At 38.7% G+C, this 25855-nt stretch overlaps 1 protein-coding gene across 5 annotated transcripts in view; it reads right to left on the bottom strand.

The window, feature by feature from the left end:
- Positions 1–1456: 1456 nt before the first annotated feature.
- LOC128703556 (uncharacterized) overlaps positions 1457–25855 on the bottom strand; it is a 275977-nt gene continuing 251578 nt past the window's right edge. For all 5 annotated transcript variants that reach the window (XM_070101233.1, XM_070101237.1, XM_070101235.1 and 2 more), the window contains 3 exons: positions 18225–18874; positions 11476–11728; positions 1457–10962 (listed from right to left, as the gene is read on the bottom strand). In XM_070101233.1, the coding sequence (XP_069957334.1) occupies positions 10842–10962; positions 11476–11728; positions 18225–18874 (1024 nt within the window). In that variant the 3' untranslated portion in view covers positions 1457–10841. The remainder of the gene's footprint in view (positions 10963–11475; positions 11729–18224; positions 18875–25855) is intronic.

Raw genomic sequence — 25855 nt, 5'->3', positions numbered from 1 at the left:
GATCGTTAGGCCTCAGGCCAGACTGTGATGGTGGAAGAACCCTCGAAACTGGGAGCAGGTAAGAGGACAACTGTTATTCCAGTGTGATACCACTTCCACAAATAATGATTACAAATAACTCCATTGTCAAAATGTTGTTTTTTAGTGGTAACCAAATGTTTGGTATTTTTTTATGATGTATTTGTAAAAATATAATGTAAATATGAATAGCTACCTCATAGTGCAGTGGTAGCGCATTCGGCTCGCAACTGAAAGCATCAGGAGTCACATCTCATAGGCAAGGTTTAATTTATGGGCAAGTCTCCTGACACCTACTGCTTGTTACCTTCCAGTAGCAGTAAACAGATGACATAGAAATTGATAGCTGATGTGGGTTGCATCCTAGGGAAGGACCCCAATGGAAATAAGTTACACTGCTTGGCTTTCTTGGGTTATCATAAGTTATTAACCCTCCAGGGTACTAATATGAATAGCCTTCTTATGTAAGGCAATCGCAATATTATACACAACCAATAAAGTACTGTATATTGTAAATAGAGTAGTGTTTGAAATTTTTAATGTTCCATTTATATAATGTTTTCAGTAATATTAGTTTAAATATTTGTAACTGCATCTTTTGTTTTGTAGGCTTGGGGTTTTAAGAAAATTTCATGTTAATTTAGTATTTTCAGGAACTTTTTGCCATATAATGAATGGATTATTTTTTTAATTAAAGGGTTCTTAAGGTTCTCCAATCTTTAATTTTGATACTCCAAAATGTTAAGAAACTGATATACAGTATCTGCAAAGGTGATAGCTAACCATGAGGATGGGCTGAACCCAAAAGGGTTGCAGAGTAAGGAATGAAAGGTACTAAGATTTGATCCAGGGCAGAGGAGGGTAGCTCCAATTTCTTGGACTGAGAGCCCTTCACTAGCCTTCAGGCACCCCTCTTGAAGGGATATCACCCCTTGAGCTTCATATAATTGTGGGATAATGCTGAACAATATCAGGGGCCAGTACTGTGTACAGAATGACATTGCAATTTTTCATGTATTGTATGACCCATTAGGTTTGGTGCTTGTTTTTTTGTGTAATGCTAATAATTAGTGCACTCTTTCCAAGCATATACCCAAATTCCCATCAATGAGGGAGGTGTTCATTTCTGACTCACTGCCTTAGGAAGATTATTTACTGATGCCTCTGAATGAACAATAGAGGATTGGTTGGTTTATCATGTTTAAGTGTGGTTTCACCAAATTTTAAATAAAAGTGGCAGCTACACAGTCCAATATCAATCCAAACATTCCACCGAGTATGATACACAAGGAAAGCTTCAAGTTAATTAGAAGTTATCTGAAGTTATTGCACAGAAATCTTGAATGAAAAAATTGACTATTGTATTCAAGTTACCCTCTTGGGGGATCCCTAATAATATTAAACCAAAAAAAAAAAGGGGGGGGGATTAATACAATAATTGAGGATGGATCCCATTTATTATTAACATTTTGTACAAGTATAATTGAGTAAGGAGCAGTTATCACAGAGTTAGTAAAAACTCACATACTGGCTCACACATTCCTCCTGCTGGAGTTAATGTGAGCATACCGCACGAGTTATTATTTCAACACTTATAACTATCTAAGTGTCACTTCAACACCTCAAGCTTGGCCACACCAGAAAATGACCAGTTTTTTTGTTAGATAAGAGACACTGAAATATAGGTGTTGAAAGTTCATATGAGAGGTGTGTCACTAGTCATATACCTTGTTTTCCTCGTTACTCAAACTGTCAGTTAATCGGACAACAGTTAACTGGATCTTGCAGAAATTCACTAAAGTTGTTAATTGTAAAGCTTAGAACCCCTGAACTACAGTTACCAGCTCCAATGACCTACACTACAATACTCTGTACCAGAACCCAGACTTGCACTACAAATTTCCCAGTACTCCTGACATTCCCTGATCTACATTATGAACATTACCAAATAGTACTCCGTCCCATGTTATATGTGCTAACATTATGGCAAAAACCTCAAACTTCCTCTACTTGCCAGAGAATATCAAAGCCTCAGCCCAACTACAAGTTGAAGAGCCAGAAAACTGCTGACTAATATTACCAACATTACAAAAGTGACAGGGGACTGAAACACACCACTCTGGTTATCCGAGATGAACCTCCACTAACTCGTACCGGTACTGATGCCAAAGGATTAGCCTAGCCTACCACTAACATCCAGGACCAACATTCAGTTTCAAAGTACACTACATAATTGTTAACAGACACTGGGCAAGTAAAAAACTGAGATTTTTTAATTTAATTTAGATACAATGTACAGATATATGTATTTATATAGTATAGTATTTGGTATTTATGTTTAATAAATGTATGAAAGAGGGGAAGGTACCTAGGGATTGGCAGAGAGCATGTATAGTTCCTTTACATAAAGGGAAGGGGGACAAAAGAGATTGTAAAAATTATAGGGGGATAAGTTTACTGAGTATACCAGGAAAAGTGTATGGTACGATTATTATTGAAAGAATTAGAGGTAAGGGAGAGAATAAGATTGCAGATGAGCAAGGAGGCTTTAGAGTGGGTGGGGGATGTGTAGATCAAGTGTTTACATTGAAGCATATATGTGAACAGTATTTAGATAAAGGTAGGGAAGTTTTCATTGTATTTATGGATTTAGAAAAGGCATATGATAGAGTGGATAGGGAAGCAATGTGGCAGATGGTGCAAGTATATGGAATAGGTAGTAAGTTACTAAATGCTGTAAAGAATTTTTATGAGGATAGTGAGGCTCAGGTTAGGGTGTATAGGAGAGAGGGAGATTACTTCCTGGTAAAAGTAGGTCTTAGACAGGGATGTGTAATGTCACCATGGTTGTTTAATATATTTATAGATGGGGTTGTAAAAGAAGTAAATGCTAGGGTGTTCGGGAGAGGGGTGGGATTAAATAATGGGGAATCAAATACAAAATGGGAGTTGACACAGTTACTTTTTGCTGATGATACTGTGCTTATGGGAGATTCTAAAGAAAAGTTGCAAAGGTTAATGGACGAGTTTAGGAGGGTGTGTAAAGGTAGAAGGTTGAAAGTGAACATAGATAAGAGTAAGGTGATGAGGGTATCAAATGATTTAGATAAAGAAAAATTGGATATCACATTGGAGGGAGTATGGAAGAAGTGAATGTTTTCAGAGATTTTGGAGCTCACGTGTCAGCGGATGGATTTATGAAGGATGAGGTTAACCATAGAATAGATGAAGGAAAAAAGGTGAGTTGTGCGTTGAGGTATATGTGGAGACAAAAAATGTTATCCATGGAGGCAAAGAAGGGAATCAATGAAAGTATAGTGGTACCAACACTTATATGGGTGTGAAGCTTGGGTTGTAAATGCTGCAGCGATGAGGCAGTTGGAGGCAGTGGAGATGTCCTGTCTAAGGGCAATGTGTGGTGTAAATATTATGCAGAAAATTCGGAGTGTGGAAATTAGGAGAAGGTGTGGAGTTAATAAAAGCATTAGTTAGAGGGCTGAAGAGGGATTGTAGAGGTGGTTTGGTCATTTAGAGAGAATGGATCAAAATAGAATGGCATGGAGAGCGTATAAATCTGTAAGGGAAGGAAGGCAGGGTAGGGGTCGTCCTCAGAAAGGTTGGAGGGAGGGGGTAAAGGAGGTTTTGTGGGCTGGACTTCCAGCCAGCGTGCGTGAGTGTGTAAGATAGAAGTGAATGGAGATGAATGGTTTTTGGGACCTGACGATTTGTTGGAGTGTGAGCAGGGTAATATTTATTGAAGGGATTCAGGGAAACTGGTTATTTTTATATAGCTGGACTTGAGTACTGGAAATGGGAGGTACAATGCCTGCACTATAAAGGAGGTGTTTGGGATATTGAGAGTTTGGAGAGAGATGTTATATATCTCTATACGTATATGCTTCTAAACTGTTGTATCTCAGCACCTCTGCAAAAACAGTGATTTTGTATGAGTGAGGTGAAAGTGTTGAATAATGATGAAAGTATTTTCTTTTTGGGGATTTTCTTTCTTTTTTGGGTCACCCTGCCTCGGTGGGAGATGGCCGACTTGCTAAAAAAAAAATATATATAGTATATAGTTCTGCCTTAGAAATTATTTCCTTTTGCTATCACATAAATAGTGTGATTGAGATGCATATTTAACTAATGTGTGTGATGTCACTGATTCTAATAAGTGTTGACAGCTGTGAAGGACTCTTGGTCCAAAGATATGGAGCTACCCTTTCATTCTAAGGTATTAATACCCCTATGGTTTTATTTCTTTTGCATATGACGTATTGAACCTAGAGTGGATCAAGGTAGTTATGTAGATACCATATAGCTTTTACAGTATAGTATTACTTATTACTACAGCACTGCACATGATTGTTATAAATACATGTAATGTGCTTCAAGTAACTGGTTAAGTGTTGGTCATTTTTGTGATTGCATCTCATGTCCCAGTAATGGCAGTTAAGAGGCAGGGCCAAGACATAAGACTCGACCCCAGCAACCACAAATAAGTAGGTACACGACTGTGTAGCTGATGCAGTAGTTAGATATGTGTGTGCTACATCACACAACTATTGGCACATAGCATATTATCAGGTTTGTTGCTTGGTAGTTTTGTTACTCAGAATATTCTTATCCTCTCATACACACAAACACCTTACAAAATACTCCATAAATTATACACACTAATTTTGAGATCATTTATTTGCTGAATTATCACACTAATGAGAGTAAAAACTCTTACCAAATGGGATATAGACTGCAGTATCCCCTTGGTGAATGTGGTAATTATTCTGGCAAATAAACATCTTTAATTGTCAAATTATCAATTTATTTCACATTTCCCTTTAAGAGGGATGCCTTGATGCTGCAAAAAAGCTCTTGGTCTGAGGAACTGGAACTACCCTCCATTTCCTTTAATCAAACCTGGTTACCTCCCATTACCTTAGAACTCCCCTGTGAATCATTTTATGATAATTGCAATACTGTTACAGGACACTGTGGTATATTCCTGTATATGTATGTATACAAGAATTTAGGCACTGTAAATACTACTCATAATTTCAAGATGGTATCATGAGTCGATCTGTACACTATATATAACCTGTTAATGCCACTTAAAAATAAATAAGGTTGTACAATATATAACTAAAGAGTTATAATTCATTTTGTGAATATATTATTATTACTATTAAAAGAGGTATGATGTGACATTTAAAGAAGTAGAATCATGGGTACGCTTTATATCACATACAATTTTACACTAACAACGTTACGTGCAGTAACTAATGGCATGGTTAAATATGTGCTTTTTAGGCAGAGCTAGTGAACTTGGCTTATATAGCAACAAACTTTCAACAAATAAGCCAAGTGTAATCTTGTGTTGCAATAGCTTCTCAAAAAAAATTTTTTTTTTTATTTCACTGATGCTGATGACTGGTAACTAAATAAAAGGATGTCTGAAGCAAGTCTGGTTGGAATAAAATTAATTTTAGCAAAGCTAGGGTAGGTTGTAAAGTTAAGTTTGGAAAAGAAATAAAAAGCTGTATACATGTTAATTCGTGAAAATATACTGATACAGGAAAATTATTTAATACATACTATACTTGTTCAGTATCAATTTGTAGATTACCTTAGTTAGGCTTGTTTGACTGCCTAAAAAGCACTGGAGTATAAATATATATATAACTCGACATCTGGTTCCTTGTTGTACGTATATATTCTTAATATTATACTTAGTGTGGGAAGATGAATAGCTAGACCAGGTGTTTAACACAGTGAAGTTAGAAATATACAAGTATATGATGTGGCTTGCTTTCTTACACCTGTATGCCATACCACCATAAAACATACTATGTACTTGACTACACTATAACTGACATGTCAGTTGATCACTGGTTGGTTAAAAATGGCACATAAAGCAGGTTATGTTGTACTACCATCACAGGGTTAGGAGCACTTCAACAATAAATAGTGCTTCAGATTGCAGGTGTTGAGTATGGGGAAACACTAAGAATAAACTGGGTTGATGTGTGTGTCATGAGGCTAGTGTTATCACATCAACCAAACTCTCCGAGTCATCATTGGGTTTAATTCACTCTTATAACACATCCTAAGAGAAAGCTACATAAAGCCAGAACATTGGTTTTGCTCGTCTTCTCCATGGTTCCCCATTTTCTCCCCTTAAAGAGGGTTTGTTGAGGGGCTATTCATCCAGTGTACTGGACCTGCCCTGCCCTTCCATGAATTGAACCTGATTGCTTCCCCTTTTCCCAGGAACTGGCTGACCATTGACCCTTATGGGTTCTTTCCCTCCACCTGGTCATAAATATAATAATCCCTGTTTTCTGTTACATCATTCATAAGTAACCCATTATCTTCAGCAACAGTTGTGTTTAAACAGTTTATGTTCCAAATCTTCAAGCAAATTCCTCTATTTAAGTTATCTATAATTAGGTTTAAGTGTTCTTTAGCAAAAAATTAACCAATTATACTATACCTGCAAGGGCAAAAATAAAACTGGAATCAAGATGTAAATATGCAAATGGTGGACCCCTTGGTTGGTCCCAGTTCTTTCTCCTGCACCAGTTTCACTTATTAGCCTTCAGATATGTTATAAATGGTTTATTTTGATTGCTTGATGACACTCTTAACTACGCCTAACCTTAACCAAAATGAAATATGAAATTTGCTGTTAAGAAGAAATGGCTTAAAAATTCTATATTGCAAATTAAAGTTTATGAACTGTCAGAATTATAAATATTGCTAAGAGAATGGGCTGACTAACCTAATCTAGACTAACAGTACGGTATACAGAAAAATTGACGCTAATATTTTTAGTAAAAAACTAATGTCGTAACTTAAAAGGGCAGGTTACTTGTAGTTATGTAAGATGTTGCATATCTGAGGGAAAGAATTCACATTCTTTGACAATAATCTAGAGAGTTTTCACAGTGACCTGAATGAATACACTAGTTACTGAAATATAAGTACGAGAATAATGCCCGGGTGATGCATTAGGCCACTTATGTGTTAGGAAGTGTCATTTTTAAAGCTTTAACAATAAGGCCTGACTATTCTGTAGTACAAATGTGGTACACCAACTTGAATAGCTGAGATATGAAATTCATTTATATGTTAGTTATACAATCAGCACTGATTATTCATTTAATGAATAACAGGGCCAGACAGGCTTAAGCCTGGGACTGGACAGTGTTTGGTATCCTCAGAAGTTGATGCAGTAACCAGCTATATTATTGCTCTGGGGTTTAGCATTTATTGTTTTATATTATTATTATTATTACTACTATTGAGGGACATTCCCCAAAGCTGAACTGTCAAGCACAACCATTCACAACATACTAGAAACTAAATGCATTACAGTACTGTGCTGTAGGAAAACTAAAATAAATGAAGACAAAATGCTTAAATTTACAGGGGAAAAAAGTCATGGGTAAGAGCCTACATTCCTATAGCTCTTAAGCAAAGGACAGCCATTAATGACATGGATATCAGCACTTTTGTGTGAATATTGTAATGTCAACCTAGGATCAACCCTGTGTTGCTGTCTAAACCATGGTTTCTAGCTTCACGAGTAAAATACAAAATAAAAAAAATTAGATAATTTGTTAGGCCTGAGCCTTTCTAAAAGGTATGAGTGACGTGTATAAAATAAACCTGTTCTTGTTATATAGTTGTTTATATATACTACTTGAATTTCCACTTAAACAGTCTGTGGTGAATTTTGTTTGCAAAATCTAAGTGAAATATATTGTAGTTTAAAACAAGCAAATCGATATACGTATTTTAAAATGTCTTTAATTCTATATTTACAAAGAAATGCTGACTATATTCTCATGGTTTAGATATTAGTTACAAATTTTTGCTTGCTCTAAATAGAAAGAAAGGTTGTTCCTTCAAGGTAGACAGGGGGGGGGCTTCCTTATTAGTGAAGGGCTATTGTTCCAAGAATTGGAGCTACCATCATTTGGATTAAATCTTAATAGGTTTAGCACTTGCTTACGAATAAAATAATATAAATATCCTAATACAACTCACTTAGGCTAATGGTGAGTTTAGGTCCTGGTCTGAACTGACTTACTACTTTATGCTGTAAAATATAAATGTTATCTGTACCCCTAAGTGCAGTGCTGTATAGCTCTTGTGGTTTATCGCTTCTTTTTGATTATAATAATAATAATAATGTACCCCTAAGTGCTGTGACCCTTAGGTAAAGGTCTAGTGCTTGGTTTGATAATAATAATAATAATATGTACCCCTACAATTGTAATTTCTTATCTAAAATTTAATTTAAGATGTATTTATTTTGGCCCATCGAGTCAATCAATTGTTAGTATTTGCCATGTAACACGTCTGGTCAATCAGGATAAACAAAGATGCATTGACTGTAAACACTCACAATTCCCATATCTACCGCTAAGGAGTAAAGTTATATTATGTTAGGTTGGGTTACACTGGATTTCCTTAGTTTGCATTTCTTACCATTTTCACAAATAAAACTATGTTCATGGCATACTCCATTTAATATTGGACATTTTAAGAAAAAATTATAGACTAACTCAGACAAGGACCTGAACTCAATAATGCCTCTCACACGTGCTAACAAGAAATCTTCATGTTAAAGATATCTATTACACGCATTTTACAATTAATATGACCCATGTGGGTTTAGCACTTCCACAAATATACTATAATATTAAGGTCAGACATTGTTTTTCATGGTTGAACCAGCACAAGGAATATGCTATATATTATCATTTTGTGATTACAAGAATCCTTTAATAGTTTACTGTGAAAGATCTATTGAAAAAAATCTAATAGTCTCTAATACAATGAAGGCCTTTTCATATTTTTCATCACCTGATTCCAGTATTTAACACCTGAAATATTTCAATTCCCGTATTGTATTAACAGTAGTATACTATTGAATTTTTCAATATACTAAACCTCAACAGTACCTCATTAGTACACTACTACAGTATAAATATGTCAGTATTGTGTTGTGCTGTAATTAAGCAACAATAAGTTATGTACTAGGTTCCAACACTTATGATGTCTTAGTTGTGACACATCAATACCACAATCCATGTTCATTTACAACACTATTAACAATAACAATAGGCTACTGTATGTTACAATGATATTCTCCTGCTAACATTGTCACAATACTTCAGAACTTTACCAACAGTATACTTTATATTCCAACACGACTAGCACTATTATAAGCCACAATACATCAACACTTAAATTTAAATCACTATATATATCACAATACATAATTACTTAACCAGCACTTAAGTTATAATATTTCAGCTGTGCTAGTACAGTGGAATTATAGTACAGTACTTTAACATCACTACAACATTTCAGTAATGTTTCAAGCCAAAATAATGTAATTTCTTTTCCATTGTGACAGCAGAAAGAGTGCAATTGCGAAGTTATTAGATGAATCCTTGAGATTCACGACTTTTCAACCTTCTGCTTTCAAAGATAATAAATATTGCCGACACGAAGGTCCTGAAGAAGACACTAAGCTTCCTGCAGGTGACTCATTAGCCAGGTTGTACTGGCTATGCAGGTCTGCGAACTGCAGGTAGGAACAGCCTCGTTGATCAGGTGGCCACAATGGAAGTTGGGCTGCAGTAGCAGAAACTACACCAATCACATATATATAATTAACATCAGTTATTTGAGGTTTAGCACTAATTTTTTTCTTGCTGTTTAATATAGCTATAATTCTTTTAGTGATTTTTGCGAACAGTAATGTGATCACCATAACACACTTGTCATACTTCAGTTCTTCACATAGTTTATTGCTTGGAGAGAAAAATGCTTCTAGGAAGGGTTACACATGTAGGTGAAGGGAAGAGGAATTGGCACTACCCTTCCCTTGGATCAAACCTGTTTACTTCCTCTTCCCAATAGTTTAGCACTTCCCCATGATTTATAAACAATCTGAGCACAATGTTAATCAAACAAGCTCTCAATGGGCACTTTTTGCAGCCTGGGTCCCATTAGTCACACTATATGTATAGTACTCTCACTGGATCAGTGATCACATTGCATGATTATTTTGCCAGGAACTGAATAACAATCTTAGTTTCATGGTTAATGTAGAGAGACACAGCCGAGTTAAAATGACTGTATTAACACCAGCAGCCTTGATTAGCAGTCGGACAGATATTTAAAAAACTTAATTCATCATGTTTATCCTTGAAGGGAAGGGGGTTATGCAGGTAGATGGTGCTAGGTAATTAAATCTAATTACCTCCCATTCCCCAGGCACTAAACCCTATGTGTTTAGCACTTCCCTTGAATATAATAATAGGCCATTTTCAGGTTTACAACTAATGCACATTTTGCTGATTTAAATTAAAGTCTTGGCATCACTAATGTTTGTAATAATGTCTATTTTTTTCTATTTTCAAAAATATTAATTTCTTTAATAAACATTCGAAAGACACATGGCAGAGGTGAACCCTTTTAAATGTTTTTGGGTCAGTCACTGACGTTCTTGACTCAGTTTCCTCAGGAGTGATGCTCACGACACATCATCTTATTAGTAATATATTTGTCATGCCCATTTGATTGCATGGTGCGATTACCGGGAGGAGGGTCGAGCCTTCACTCCAGTTTACCCAAGATAACCCATGTGAGCTTAGCTCTTTTACTAAAAACATTCCTATATGGGTCACAGGATTTCTTGATGTGGGGATCATTAGCCATATGATGTGCAGAATGGGAGGATCATTCGGCTACCTTCCTGGCATTGAGACAATCTTGTAAATTCCTCAAGGATTGAAATGTGATGGGTCCTATGAAGTGTATGGGTCACGTGAGCCTATCCATCCACTCTCCTGACGCTGTGTGTGTCCTGCAGGACCCGACGTGTAGTAGGATACTCGCAGGATTCCCAGCGGGTCCACATAGCCGTGTCTGGGCAAAGCATTAATCAGTGCACAGTACAAACATAATTATATGTAATAAACAATAATAAGCATTTTTTGCAATTTAACTGGCTGTATAAAAGTGTGAATCAAATCCGAGGACTTCATATTTTTCAAAATAAACATGCCCTAGTTTTTGCTCATGTTTTTTTTATAAACCACTGTCAGTATCCATTAACAAGATTTATACTACTACATGCAGTGCTGTATGACTCCTATGGGTTTAGCACTTGGTTATAATAATAATCCATAAATATGCTAATAATTGTGAATATAATATAACTGATCTGGTCCCTGGTTTGCTAATCAATAAGGTAATTAGCCCTTTACTGTGAATATAACAGCACTGTTCAACAGAGTGCCTTCATGCTGATGAAGGATTTTGAATTAAGAAAATGTAACTATTCTTCCCCTACCTTTGGTCAAACCTGATGACCTTCCATTCCCCTTTAATTAAGTGCTTCCCCATGATTATTACGATAAAAATATCAATTCAACTTACTTGCCAACTTTAGTGCCGTCTGGGAGTATTTTTTCAAAATGGAACTGGTTCCCCAGATCGTAGTTGATTGTGAACTTTCCTTCTGCAGGTAAATCATTAGTACCTGGTGAGTAGCTGGCCACACCTGCCTTCTGCTCTCCTGTACCTGGTGAGTAGCTGGCCACACCTGCCCTCTGCTCTCCTGTACCTGGTGAGTAGCTGGCCACACCTGTGCTCTCTCCTGTAGCCTGTCTTCTAACATTAGTGTTCACATCTGTAAAATGAAATTTCTTTAGATAAAGACTGATCAAAAGTTCATTGACGGAGCCATGATCTGGGATAATCTAACGGGCTCTGAAACCAGACCTGCTCCCCCCAACAACTACAAACAGTCGCACTGGGATGGCCCGATAGTGGAGAAAATAGCCTCAACAGTGCTTGAGAGTGTGTCAGGGAAGGATAGAGCCTGCCTCCTGGCAGTGAGAGCTGCTTATGCAGGGGACTTTCTGTTGGCTGTTCCCAATTCCAGCCTTGGCAAATGGCTCGACCCACAGACCATCCGCATTGGTATTGCCCTTCGACTTGCTGCCCCTATTGTCGCCGAACACAGGTGTATTTGTGGCAATGAAGCAGCAGACCGATTCGGGTACCATGGTCTTGTGTGCTGTAAATCCGAGAGAAAGATTGCAAGACATGAGGAGGTTAATAACATTGTCAAGAGGAGCCTCACAACAGCCAGATGCCCAGCAGTAAGGGAGCCACCCCAACTATGCAGATCTGATGGCAGCCAGAAGCGTCCGGATGGTATCACACTTCAAGCCAGGACAGACGGTAAGCAGGTGGTGTAGGCCTACACATGTGCATCTACCTTGGCTGATACCTATCTCCAATACACCAGGGAGGAAGGAGGGGCAGCCGCCAGCTTCAGGGAGTCCCCAAAGTCTAGAAAATATGGAGAACTTGCCCATCATTATATGTTTGTTCCCATAGGCTCAGAGACCCTTGGCTCATGGAGAAAGAATGCATCTAAGTTCCTTAAGGAGCTAGGCAAAAGATTCATCAGGGTAACTAGGGATCCCAGGGCAGCTAGTTTTCTGTTCCAGCGACTCAGCGCTGCTGTTCAGAGGGGTAATGCTTGCTATATTTTAGGCACGCCCCCCAGTTCTGAAGAGCTGGATGAGATTTTCGCATTATAATCAGTGACAAACATGTAACAATATGTACTAGACATTTATCTCTCACATCTCATGTACTGTATATGCCATCTTTATATCAACAATGTATCTCTTAAACCTTTTGTACCATATGTAATAAAATATACCTATTGGTAAAAAAGAATGAAAAGATGGGGTGGTAGGGGAAGTGGAATATTCAAACGGCTTCAGGAAGAAATCCAAATATTCTTCCTTGAAGCCTTTTTATCCAGATTTTGGATATTTATAATTTACTTCCCATCAGCTGCAAATATTTCGCCCAAGTACATTTCGTGGAGAGACTCCTAACACCCCTCACCGAGCTAAATTGTTATATCTATGACCACTGGTAAGCCAGTGGAAGGCCTCGGTCAGATGACCAAAAGCTTCAACGGCGGGTCATCATATGACTGAAACCTGCGTCAGGAAACACTTGTTTCCTGACAAACCTTACCTAACCTTGCTGAGATTCCGGGTGTCGTTGACAATCCAACACCTTTTCATTGATTATCCTGTTTATCAAAGAGCCCGTATAACGCTTGTTTTTTTTAAATAATAATCAAAAGGACCGTAGAACTTGGTTTCGTCCCCTTTTTTTCGACACCAGAACGCCCTTACTCTGGATACCCTTAAGTGCTGATTCTCTATGATTTCCCGGGTTTAGCGCTTAGTTTTGATGAAAATAATAATCTATGATTTGCTAGATGAAACTATTTTATTGCACAAAATTTTAATTTCCTTTAGCACTTGTCTTCTCTTAAACATGCCTTTTCTCTACCGTTTAAGCGCTGTATGACCCATTTTTGGTTCAGAGTTTAATTTTTGAATAATTTCTGCACAGTGAGGTGAAGGGAGATTCCTTTATGCCGGTAAAGGGCTCAAGGCCCTTGATGTAGGTGAGGGCTCTTGATCGAAGGAATTGAACCTGCTCCCCATTCCTTGGACCGAATCTGAATGCCCCCCATTCTCCCAGGAGCTATGTGATCCCTACGGGCTTAGTGCTCCTCTATGAATGTCATAACACTAATAAATATAGTCACAAAGCCATGACCGGAACAATACACAAATAACCCGCACATAGAAGAATGAAACTTAAGATGACGTTTCGGTCCGACCTGAAACATGAACTAACGGGACCGAAACGTCGTCATTAGTTCCATTCTCGTATGGTTATTCGTGAATAATAATTTATAGGGTGGATCTGAAAGTCAAGGTCACATGAGGAAAAGATCCAGCGAGTGAGTCACTGTCACCCGCGTCACAAACTGCTTATCTGAAAATTATAATAGTACCATTACCCCCACCTTCCACGCAAATAATAATTTCTTGTCTAAAACTGAGCACTGTAAGGTCCATCTTACGGGTTTAGCGCTTCCCCATTGATAATAATAATGATGTAAGGTCCATACCCCTCAAGGTAGGTGTCTTGATGCCAATGAGAAGGGCTCTTGATTCAAGGGTTTGGACCTGTTTTTCCCTTTGATCGCACTTTATTGCTACGGGTTTAGCGCCCAGAAATAAATAAATGCATGAACCATACGCGATTATCACTTTTTTGTAGTATATCAATTGAAATTAAATTATTGGAACAGGTTTGTTTATCCTCTTTTTTTTATTCGCGCTTTGTCCCATTCTTCATGGGAGATGCCTTGACGATGGTGAAATGCTCTTGATCCGGAGATTTGGAGCTACCCTCATTTTCCTTGGATCGAATCTGATTACCTCCCATTCCCTATTCCCCAGAAGCTGTATGACCCCTTCTGGTTTAGTGCCTCCCCGCAATATAATGTTAACTCCTTCAGAAGAGGTGCTTTGATGCTACTGAAGGGGTCTTGATCCAAGGAATGGGAGCTATCGTCCACTGGGGTCATACAGTATGACCCCCATTGGGGTTTATTGCTGCTCCATAAACTAAATAAATCTCATCAACCTATCTCATCCAGCACATTTTTAAATATGTGCAACACAATATATTTGAACTCGAGATTAAAAAAAAAACTAATTTTCCACAAAATGTTAACTGTTTGGTAATGGTAAAGTAACTTTGTGTGTGATTCATTGGGGCGTATCTACAATTTAAGATTGTTGAAATTATTGAATGGTAATGTTAAGTGGAAGTCAGAAACTGTGACATAAACCAGTGAGCAGGTGAGTGGCGGGTAGTTACACGAGGCTCTCCTGACTCTTATTACTGATATTCAAGTGTTATTGGTATTGTGCATTAGTGGTTGTAGAAGCAGAGTTTGTAACAAAGACTGCTGATAGTCAAACTTTCTCAGAAGGACTGTTGATAGCGAGACTAAGAAAGAAAAACGGCATTGAATGATGGACACGTTGCTAGTTGCATTGGCAGTGAAATCCAACACCGCTTCCCATTAGTGCCCAGGCGAGTAAAATTTACTTTACTGTATATATATTGGCCCCTCAAGGAAGGTTCCTTGATGTTGGTGAGGGGCTCTTGATTTAGGGAATTGGATCTGTGCTCCAGTTCCCCGAATTAAGCCTGAATGCCTTCCACATCCCCCCCCCCAGGCGCTGTATAATCCTCCGGGTTTAGCGCTTCCCCTTGATTATAATAATAATAATGTATATATATATTATATTTTATTGTATAAACACACAGCAAACGTGCGTGAGCGTGTTAGATAGGAGTGAATGGTGACGAATGATACTTGGGACCTGACGAGCTGTTGGAGTGTAAGCAGGGTAATATTTAGTGAAGGTATTCAGGGAAACTGGTTATTTTCATATAGTCGGACTTGAGTCCTGGAAATGGGAAGTACAATGCCTGCGCTCTAAAGGAGGGTTTGGGATATTAGCAGTTTGGAAGGATATGTTGTGTATCTTTATAGGTATATACTTCTAAACTGTTGTGTTCTGAGCACCTCTGTAAAAACAGTGATTATGTGTGAGTGTGGTGATTATTATTATTATAATCAAGGCGGAAGCGCTAAACCCGGAGGATTATACAGCACCTGGGGGGGGGATGTGGAAGGCATTCAGGCTTAATTCGGGGAACTGGAGCACAGATCCAATTCCCTAAATCAAGAGCCCCTCACCAACATCAAGGAACCTTCCTTGAGGGGAAAGTGAGTGAGGTGAAAGTGTTGAATGATGATGAAAGTATTTTCTTTTTGGGGATTTTCTTTCTTTTTAGGTCACCCTGCCTCGGTGGGAGACGACCGACTTGTTAATATATATATATATATATATATATATATATATATATATATATATATATATATATATATATATATATATATATATATGTCGTGCCGAATAGGCAGAATTTGCTATCTTGGCTTAAATTGCAACGCTCATCTTGCCATACCTGGTTATCTGGAGGTTATTCCAGGGATCAACGCCCCCGCGGCCCGGTCCATGACCAGGCCTCCCGATGGATCAGGGCCTGATCAACTAGGCTGTTACTGCTGGCCGCACGCAGTCCAACGTACGAGCCACAGCCCGGCTGATCCGGCACTGACTTTAGGTATCTGTCCAGCTCTCTCTTGAAGGCAGCCAGGGGTTTATTGGCAATTCCCCTAATGCTTGATGGGAGGCTGTTGAACAGTTTTGGGCCCCGGACACTTATGGTGTTTTCTCTTAGTGTACCAATGGCGCCCCTACTTTTTATTGGGGGCATTTTGTATCGCCTGCCCAGTCTTTTACTTTCGTAGGGAGTGATTTCTGTGTGCAGATTTGGGACCATTCCTTCCAAGATTTTCCAAGTGTAGATTATGATATATCTCTCCCTCCTGCGTTCCAACGAGTACAAGTCAAGTGCTTCCAAGCGTTCCCAGTAGTTAAGGTGCTTGACAGAACTTATACGTGCAGTAAAGGACAAGTGAAAATTTGTGTATGCAATAATTTCGCCAAAATCATTCTGAACCTAACGAGAAAAAATATATTTGATTGTGTTTGTTTAGTACTAAATTATTGTAAACGTATTTAAAATATATTTAGTTGGGTTAGGCTAAAATAAATTGTTCTTGTTACAATAAGGTTAGGTAAGTTTTCTAAGATTCTTTTGATGCAAAATTAAATTTTTTTTATTAACATTAATGAAAAAAATATATCTTTAAACGTATAAGAGAAAATTTCAGAAAGGACTTAATTTTAAATGAGTTCTTGCTAATTGACCAGTTTTACATATTCGGCACGACATATATATATATATATATATATATATATATATATATATATATATATATATATATATATATATATATATATATATATATATATATATATATATATATATATATATATATATATATATATATATATATATATATATATATATATATATATATATATATATATTTATTTATTTATTTATTTTTATTATTAGCACAGTAGCAAGTTGAATATCCACTTCAGTATTATACTGCTTTCCTTATGGTGGCTGGGTTAGTTTGAGGACTTAGCAAGCCTCAGGATGACTAAGATAGGTTAGTGTGGTCGGAGAAGTAACATGAGATTCAATGCGGACACGTGTAAGATTCTTATCCTGTGACAAGAAGAAAACTGGTACTTGCAAATTAAATAATGTAGAGCTTAGTCAAACCGAACGAGGAGATTTAGGAGGTCTTGGTAGCAAAGATTTAAAGCCAACTGTTGGTAATAAAATTAATAGGATTCTTGACTTCATATCAAAAAGTATAAATAATCGAAGTCCTTGGGTTGCACTTCCACTTTAAATAATATGCTTGGCAAGGCCTCATTTCTGTTCTCCATATTTCGGAATAGACATAAATGCCCAGGAAAATATACAGGAAAGATTATGAAATTATTCCTATGCATCAGAAACCGCTCATATGATCACATGCAGAAGGCAGTGAATTCGGGCTCCTGTAAAAACTTAGTCAAGGGGTTATGATTAAAGTGTACAGATGGAAAACAAAAATAAGTAGGGGGTATAAATAACGTCCTGAATGTATCTAACCAGGACAGGCCTCTCAATGAATTCAGGTTGGACAAATTTTGATTTAGAGAGGATAATGCTTGAAAATTACTGGTTTAGCAATAGTTGTAATGAGTGGAACCAACTCGTATGCATTGGCGCTGCATAATCCTACGGGTTTAGTGCTCACCCTTGATTATAATATTAATGTCACTGGTGGCGAAAACTTTAGGCAGCTTTAAATATAGGTTGGATGGGTATTTGAATGGGTTGAGTTAGACCTGCCTAACATGGGCCATATGCCTACTGCATTACATTGACATTTTTTAATCTATTTTAAGAAAGGAAGCACTAAACCCATAGGAGTCATACCGCGTCTGGAGAAAGGCAAGCATTCAGGTTCGATCCAAGGAAGGGAAGTATATATTCAGTTTCTTGGATGAAGAGCTCCAAACTGCATCAAGGCACCTTTAAGATGATACATTGACAAGTAAATACATGTTATACCCTGTTTTCCCATCAAGTGAGGTGGGTCTTGACGCTGGAAAGGGCGCTTGATCCATGGAATTCGAACTACCCTTTTGGACTCAAACCTTATTACCTACCGTCAACCAAGTATTGTACGATCCCCGCAGGTTTAACGCTTCCTCATAAATATAATAATTACAATGTACCTTGTTTTGGTTTTGTACGCTGGAATGGTCGCAGTTGTGGACTAGGAGCGTGCGAGGCTGATTGCCGCCCTCCCCACTTTGTACTGCCCCTTGTCCGTGTTCTTGTATTGGATGTCACGTAAGGTTGTCTGCCAGGGAGGATGCGAGTCCCTTGAGAACCAATAGAAGAAGGATCTATCCTAGTGGACTCATAGCTTGGAACATTGGCAGTAGGATCTCTCCAAGTAGGTTCCGAGCCTGGAACATCGGCACTGGGATCTTTCTTAGTGGATTCTAAGAGTGGAGCACTTGCAGTTGGACCTCTACTAGTAGGCTCCGAGCCCGGAACACCAGGTGAAGGGATGCGTTTTGAATGGATTTCTGTAGGTGCTGGTATCACAGGTCGCTTCGTCGCATCAATCAACTGTGATATACTCGGTTCTGTTGGACGCAAGATACTTGGGGCTGCTGTTACTAAGGTTACTGGGGGTGGTTCGGTAATCTTAGGCACTCTCATGGTTTTCTGGCGAACGACACGGTAGCCCTTTGTGTCGGCTATATAATCGTAGAGACGCAGGAGCCCATTTGCGTCCACCCAGCCGTATGTCCCAATGACTGTACCGTCATCAAGACGTTTCTCCTTCCTGTATTGTCCGTTGTACGTCTGGTACCTGTAGAAGAATAAGGGTGTTAGATATACTGTTAAATCACATGAACAATTGACTACAAAGTATGTACGAATCTTCACAATTCATTGTAAATGAAATGCCTGAGCACATTCTTGTAACCAGATCCGACTAGTCTAAATGCACATTAGGCGTAGTGATCTCATACCCATTAAAAATGGCATCTTTAAAGAGAAAACCTGTAACCAATTGATAACAAATGTTATATATATATATATATATATATATATATATATATATATATATATATATATATATATATATATATATATATATATATATATATATATATATATATATATATATATATATATATATATATATATATATATATATATATATATAATGTGCCGAATAGGCAGAACTTGCGATCTTGGCTTAATAGCAACGCTAATCTTGCCATATAGGACAAGTGAAAATTTGTGTATGCAATAATTTCGCCAAAATCATTCTGAACCTAACGAAAAAAATATATTTCACTGTGTTTGTTTAGTATTAAATTATTGTAAACAAATCTAAAATATATTTAGCTCGGTTAGGCTGAAATAAATTGTTCTTTTTATAATAAGGTTAGGTAAGTTTTCTAAGATTCTTTTGGAGCAAAATTAATTTTTTTTACATTAGCATCAATGAAAAAAATATATCTTTAAGCGTATAAGAGAAAATTTTAGAAACGACTTAATTTTAAATGAGCTCTTGCTAATTGACCAGTTTTACATATTCGGCACAAAGAACTTTGTCCTTGGAGGCAAAGAGGGGAATGTATGAGAGTATAGTTTTACCAACGCTCTTATATGGGTGTGAAGCGTGGGTGATGAATGTTGCAGCGAGGAGAAGGCTGGAGGCAGTGGAGATGTCATGTCTGAGGGCAATGTGTGGTGTGAATATAATGCAGAGAATTCATAGTTTGGAAGTTAGGAGGAGGTGCGGGATTACCAAAACTGTTGTCCAGAGGGCTGAGGAAGGGTTGTTGAGGTGGTTCGGACATGTAGAGAGAATGGAGCGAAACAGAATGACTTCAAGAGTGTATCAGTCTGTAGTGGAAGGAAGGCGGGGTAGGGGTCGGCCTAGGAAGGGTTGGAGGGAGGGGGTAAAGGAGGTTTTGTGTACGAGGGGCTTGGACTTCCAGCAGGCATGCGTGAGCGTGTTTGATAGGAGTGAATGGAGACAAATGGTTTTTAATACTTGACGTGCTGTTGGAGTGTGAGCAAAGTAACATTTATGAAGGGATTCAGGGAAACCGGCAGGCCGGACTTGAGTCCTGGAGATGGGAAGTACAGTGCCTGCACTCTGAAGGAGGGGTGTTAATGTTGCAGTTTAAAAACTGTAGTGTAAAGCACCCTTCTGGCAAGACAGTGATGGAGTGAATGATGGTGAAAGTTTTTCTTTTTCGGGCCACCCTGCCTTGGTGGGAATCGGCCGGTGTGATAATAAAAAAAAAAATATATATATATATATATATATATATACATGTATATAGTATATGCAAAACAACCACTCTGAAAGAATAGAGAAATTTGTGCATTTGGGGAATTAATTTAAAATTTGGTCACTTTCTCTTGTATCGAAACAACTTTAAAAAAATTATGTTTGTTCATGCCACTGACATTTAGTAATGTGAGGTTGGGAGGAAGAGGAGTTACACTCTGTATTGGTGTGCCAGTATGTACGTGCGTGCGTGCATGTTGCATATTTTTTTATATTTTTAAAAAGTACTTTGAATGTAAATACTTGTTCTCGTTAAAAATAAAATGTTACCTTCATAGAAAATATTACCGAACAACACGAAGCTACTGTACCACCTGTAAGATAATCTCTCAGCAACAGCTTGGGCTTAGATAACTTAAATAATATTGAAATTGAGTAATACTCTGCACTTAAGGGACAATGTTATATATATGTTTCGAATAAGTAAAACTGGTCAGTTAGCAAGAACTCGTTTAAAATTTAAGTTTTCTAAAATTTTCTCATACATTTAAAGATATATTTTTTAATTTATGTTAATATAAAAAAATAATGATTTTTGTACCCAAAGTACCTTAGGAAACTTACCGAACCTTATTATAAGAAGCGCAATTTAATCTAGCCTAATCCAACTAAATATATTTTATATAAGTTCATAATAATTTAATAATAAACGAGTACGATGAAATATATTTTTTTTCCTTAGGTTCAGAATAATAATTGCGAAATTATTGCATACACAGATTTTTACTTGCCCTATTCGGCAAGAAGTGCGTTGCTGTTTAAGCCAGAATCGCAAGTTTTACGTATTTGGCACGACATATTCTACATATATATATGTGTGTGTGTGTGTACTCACCTAGTTGAGGTTGCAGGGGTCGAGTCCGAGCTCCTGGCCCCGCCTCTTCACTGATCGCTACTAGGTCACTTTCTCTGAACCGTGAGCTTTATCATACCTCATATAGTGAAGAGCTCTGTCCCACAAGGCACAGTACTCGCACCTATCCTGTTCCTTATTCTCATATCAGACATAGAGATGTAAACCACAGCGCTGTATCATCTTTTGCAGACGATACTAGGATCTGCATAAGAGTGTCATCCACTGAGGACACTGTTAACCTCCAAGAAGATATAAACCAAGTTTTCCAATGGGCAACAGAGAACAATATGATGTTCAATGAAGACAAATTCCAACTACTCCGTTATGGAAAACTGGAGGAAATAATAACTAGAACTGAGTATACTACAAACTCCAATCACACAGTAGAGAGGATGGGGACAAGAGATGCTAAGCCAGTGATGATCCTTTTTAAATCACTTATTCTTTCTAGGCTGGAATACTGCTGTACATTAACATCCCCATTCAAGGCAGGTGAAAATGCCGAGCTGGAGAATGTACAGAGAACCTTTACTGCACGTATAAGTTCCATCAAACACCTTAACTACTGGGAGCGCCTGGAAGCACTTGACTTGTACTCACTGGAGCGCAGGCGAGAGAGAGATATCATAATCTACACCTGGAAGATTCTGGAGGGACTGGTCCCTAATATGCACACAGCAATCACTCCATACGAAAGCAGAAGACTTGGCAGGCGATGCAACATACCCCCAGTGAAAAGTAGGGGCGTCACTGGAGTTTACCTGGAGGGAGTTCCGGGGGTCAACGCCTCCGCGGCCCGGTCTGTGACCAGGCCTCCTGGTGGATCAGAGCCTGATCAACCAGGCTGTTACTGCTGGCTGCACGCAAACCAACGTACGAGCCACAGCCCGGCTGATCAGGAACCGACTTTAGGTGCTTGTCCAGTGCCAGCTTGAAGACTGCCAGGGGTCTGTTGGTAATTCCCCTTATGTATGCTGGGAGGCAGTTGAACAGTCTCGGGCCCCTGACACTTATTGTATGGTCTCTTAACGTGCTAGTGACATCCCTGCTTTTCATTGGGGGGATGTTGCATCGTCTGCCAAGTCTTTTGCTTTCGTAGTGAGTGATTTTCGTGTGCAAGTTCGGTACTAGTCCCTCTAGGATTTTCCAGGTGTATATAATCATGTATCTCTCCCGCCTGCGTTCCAGGGAATACAGGTTCAGGAACCTCAAGCGCTCCCAGTAATTGAGGTGTTTTATCTCCGTTATGCGCGCCGTGAAGGTTCTCTGTACATTTTCTAGGTCAGCAATTTCACCTGCCTTGAAAGGTGCTGTTAGTGTGCAGCAATATTCCAGCCTAGATAGAACAAGTGACCTGAAGAGTGTCATCATGGGCTTGGCATCCCTTGTTTTGAAGGTTCTCATTATTCATCCTGTCATTTTTCTAGCAGATGCGATTGATACAAAGTTATGGTCCTTGAAGGTGAGATCCTCCGACATGATCATTCCCAGGTCTTTGACGTTGGTGTTTCGCTCTATTTTGTGGCCAGAATTTGTTTTGTACTTTGATGAAGATTTAAGATTTAAGAAAAAACACAATAAGTGTCCGGGGCCCAAGACTGTTCAACAGCCTCCCACCAGCAATAAGGGGCATTACGGGAAGACCCCTGGTTGTCTTCAAGAGGGAGCTGGACAGATACCTAAAGACGGTGCCGGATCAGCCGGGCTGTGGTTCGTACGTTGGATTACGTGCGGCCAGCAGTAACAGCCTCGTTGATCAGGCCCTGATCCACCGGGAGGCCTGGTCGTGGACCGGGCCGCGGGGACGTTGATCCCCGGAATGCCCTCCAGGTAGATACCTCTGCTTAAAGCTATGTATGGATCCTGCCTCCACTACATCGCTTCCCAAACTATTCCACTTGCTGACTACTGTGTGTGTGTGTGTGTGTGTTCACCATGTGTGGTCAAACTTAACACAGAAGGTGGAGATTTATAGTTTTTTTAAATACTAACCCCCCAGGGCTTATGCCTGTATGAGTAGTAAATCTGTAATATGTGTCGGCTCATTAACTTCATCAAGAGTAACTCTTCAAGGGTCATTGATGTCGATGAAATACTATCGATCGACGGAATTTGAGCTACCTCCCCTTTGGATCAAACCTGATTACCTCCTAATTCCAAGGAGCTAGACGATCCATGTGAGTTTAAGTACTTCCCATGGATATAATATAAAAAAAAACTTATTCATAAATATGATGGTGCAAGCAAGAGATGCACTTGTGTTCTCTTGCCACACCTGGTATAGGAAATTCTTGGGCTTAGTGCTTGCCACAGGGGAACTTGATATCCTTATGACTCAACAGCCATGTGGTTTGACAGTAAAATATTCTCTAGGTGCACCGTAACTTAGTTCGGGGAGGAGAGAAAAGGAAGTGGGGATGTTTTGAAAGTTGAAGAATAGCAATAAAGAAACCACAAAAATAATATGGCCTACTGTGGCTGCCATTATGTTAACACATTAAACCTGCAAACACTGTGTACTTGAATTTGAAGTGTGAGGAATACACCTAGGTAGAATAGTAATCATTATATCTGCTGAAACTAATTGCGGGTTCATGGTGATGACACTGCAACTTCTTCGTTTATTTTACACTCCGTTCTTAATAATTGTTTATCGATCAGCACGGTGTCGTGCCACAGATTTCTGTCACTTAACAGGCAGTTTACCTCAGCGTGTGGTTAGCGGCAGTGCTGGTTTGACTCTTCAAAATGCTGCCTGAGCAACAGACCTTGACCCCTTCAAGGTCCTTTTCAAGACTGGTTTCTTGCAGTGTTCTTCCCTGGGTGGCTTGACCACTCGTATAATGATATGCAAGATTTTTTTTTTTTTAGCTTGGGATCACCATTTTTGCATTCTGCTGGAGTGAATCTGAATATGAGGTAGGCTTGTCATCCCTCCCCGGGGCGGACCACCTGCAAAGTGGTGGTTCATCCTCTTCTAAGTACACGTAGAATTATTTTGCTAATATTACCGCGGTGAACCTGCAGTGGGGGAGGGGGGCCTTGATGTTTGTGGAGGGCTCTTGATTCAGCAAATTGGAGCCATTTCTCCCCTTTGATCAAATCTGATTACCATACACTCCCTGGAGCTGCATACTCCCCTACGGGTTTAGCTCTTCCTCGTTAATATAATTACCGTAGTACGCACTACTAAATATTTATATCATACATATGTAGGCGTTGATAAGCCAACATTTAAGCCATGGAATGCAGATTTTAGTTTTGCACCAAAAACTTAGCAGCCTGACCCAACCTTGCTGAAATTAAGGAGTTATAACATGGCCATAGTTATATCAAGGTTAGCCTAATGTTATTTAATATAATTTCATATGAATTAAGTGCTAGAATATTGTGATATTAAAATTGATTTTCGCCTTACTGAACCAGTGAATGCAGTGTTTGGCAGAATGGTAGGTTAGGCATAATAAAATACGACGTATACGAGTCCTCTTCTGATTGATTGTTACAAGAAGGGAATCTATGAGCACCAAACACACCAATTCAAGATGTATGTAAGTACTGAGATTTAACCAGACATATTGTTAACATGTAGTACTATAATAAATACAAATCAAACTTTTATGCAAACGAGAACAATATACGATATGCGGCCTCGCCCTTCAGTGGGGTTGAAGGTGGTGACTCGATGCCGACTAAGATCTACATAGAACGAAAAATTGTCACAGTAAAAGCTTACTCTGCACCAGTCTTTTTCATTGCTTTCGGCAGTGCACTTTTGTGTCCAATAATGCAGCACTATATGACCCGTTCGGCTTTAACGCTTAAATTGATTATATTGTTATGTATCCAGCAATACTCTAAATGATGACAAAATAGGTTGGCGGATAATCGTATTGAAAGTTGACTGACTCCATGCATCAGTTTACGCAGTGGTGATTTAAGTGTTTAGAAACTTGTCTGGAAGAAGCGTCTGAGGCGCTGCGCCAATAGTTATAAATTGGAAAGTTTGTATACACCGATCAGCGTATTTCTGTCAATCTACATACACCGAGAGTCACTTTATTACCCATTTAAGGGATTACAGTATGACTGATAGGTTTATTGTGCAGCCTTGTACTGAACTTGTGGACGGTAGTCGGTTCTTGAGTGATAGTATCTAATTTACTCAAGAGTCGGGTGCTAATAACCTCTAGTAATCGAAGCAGCTGAAGCAGAGAAGAGGAGGAAATTAACCAAGTAACTGCGCTCATTAAGTGGCTCATTATAAATATTGCGGAACCGTCAGTCATGTGCTGGTCATTCCAGTCCAGAGCCTCACTCGTGGAGGGTTGGGTTTCAGCCTAACATCTTAAATTACTACACGGGTGAAAAGACATTGTGGCCCCTTCAAGGAAGGTGCCTTGATGTTTGTGAAGGGCCCCTTGCTTCCATCAGATGTGATAATCTCCCATTCCCCAGGCGTTGCATGACCCCTGCGGGGTTAGTGTTTTTCATGAATATTATAATTTGGTTAGAAGGGGGGTAGAGCTAGATGGGGGTAGGGATGGAGAAGTTAGACATGGTAGTTAGATTCTCCTAACAGGGAGAATCTGGTTGGACTCCACCTAGAATGCAACTTCTAA

The sequence above is a fragment of the Cherax quadricarinatus genome, chromosome 76 (assembly GCF_038502225.1).
Source record: "Cherax quadricarinatus isolate ZL_2023a chromosome 76, ASM3850222v1, whole genome shotgun sequence".
NCBI lineage: Eukaryota > Metazoa > Arthropoda > Malacostraca > Decapoda > Parastacidae > Cherax > Cherax quadricarinatus.
The sequence above is the reverse complement of the archived record's forward strand: the minus strand, read 5'-3'. Positions and strand labels throughout refer to the sequence as shown.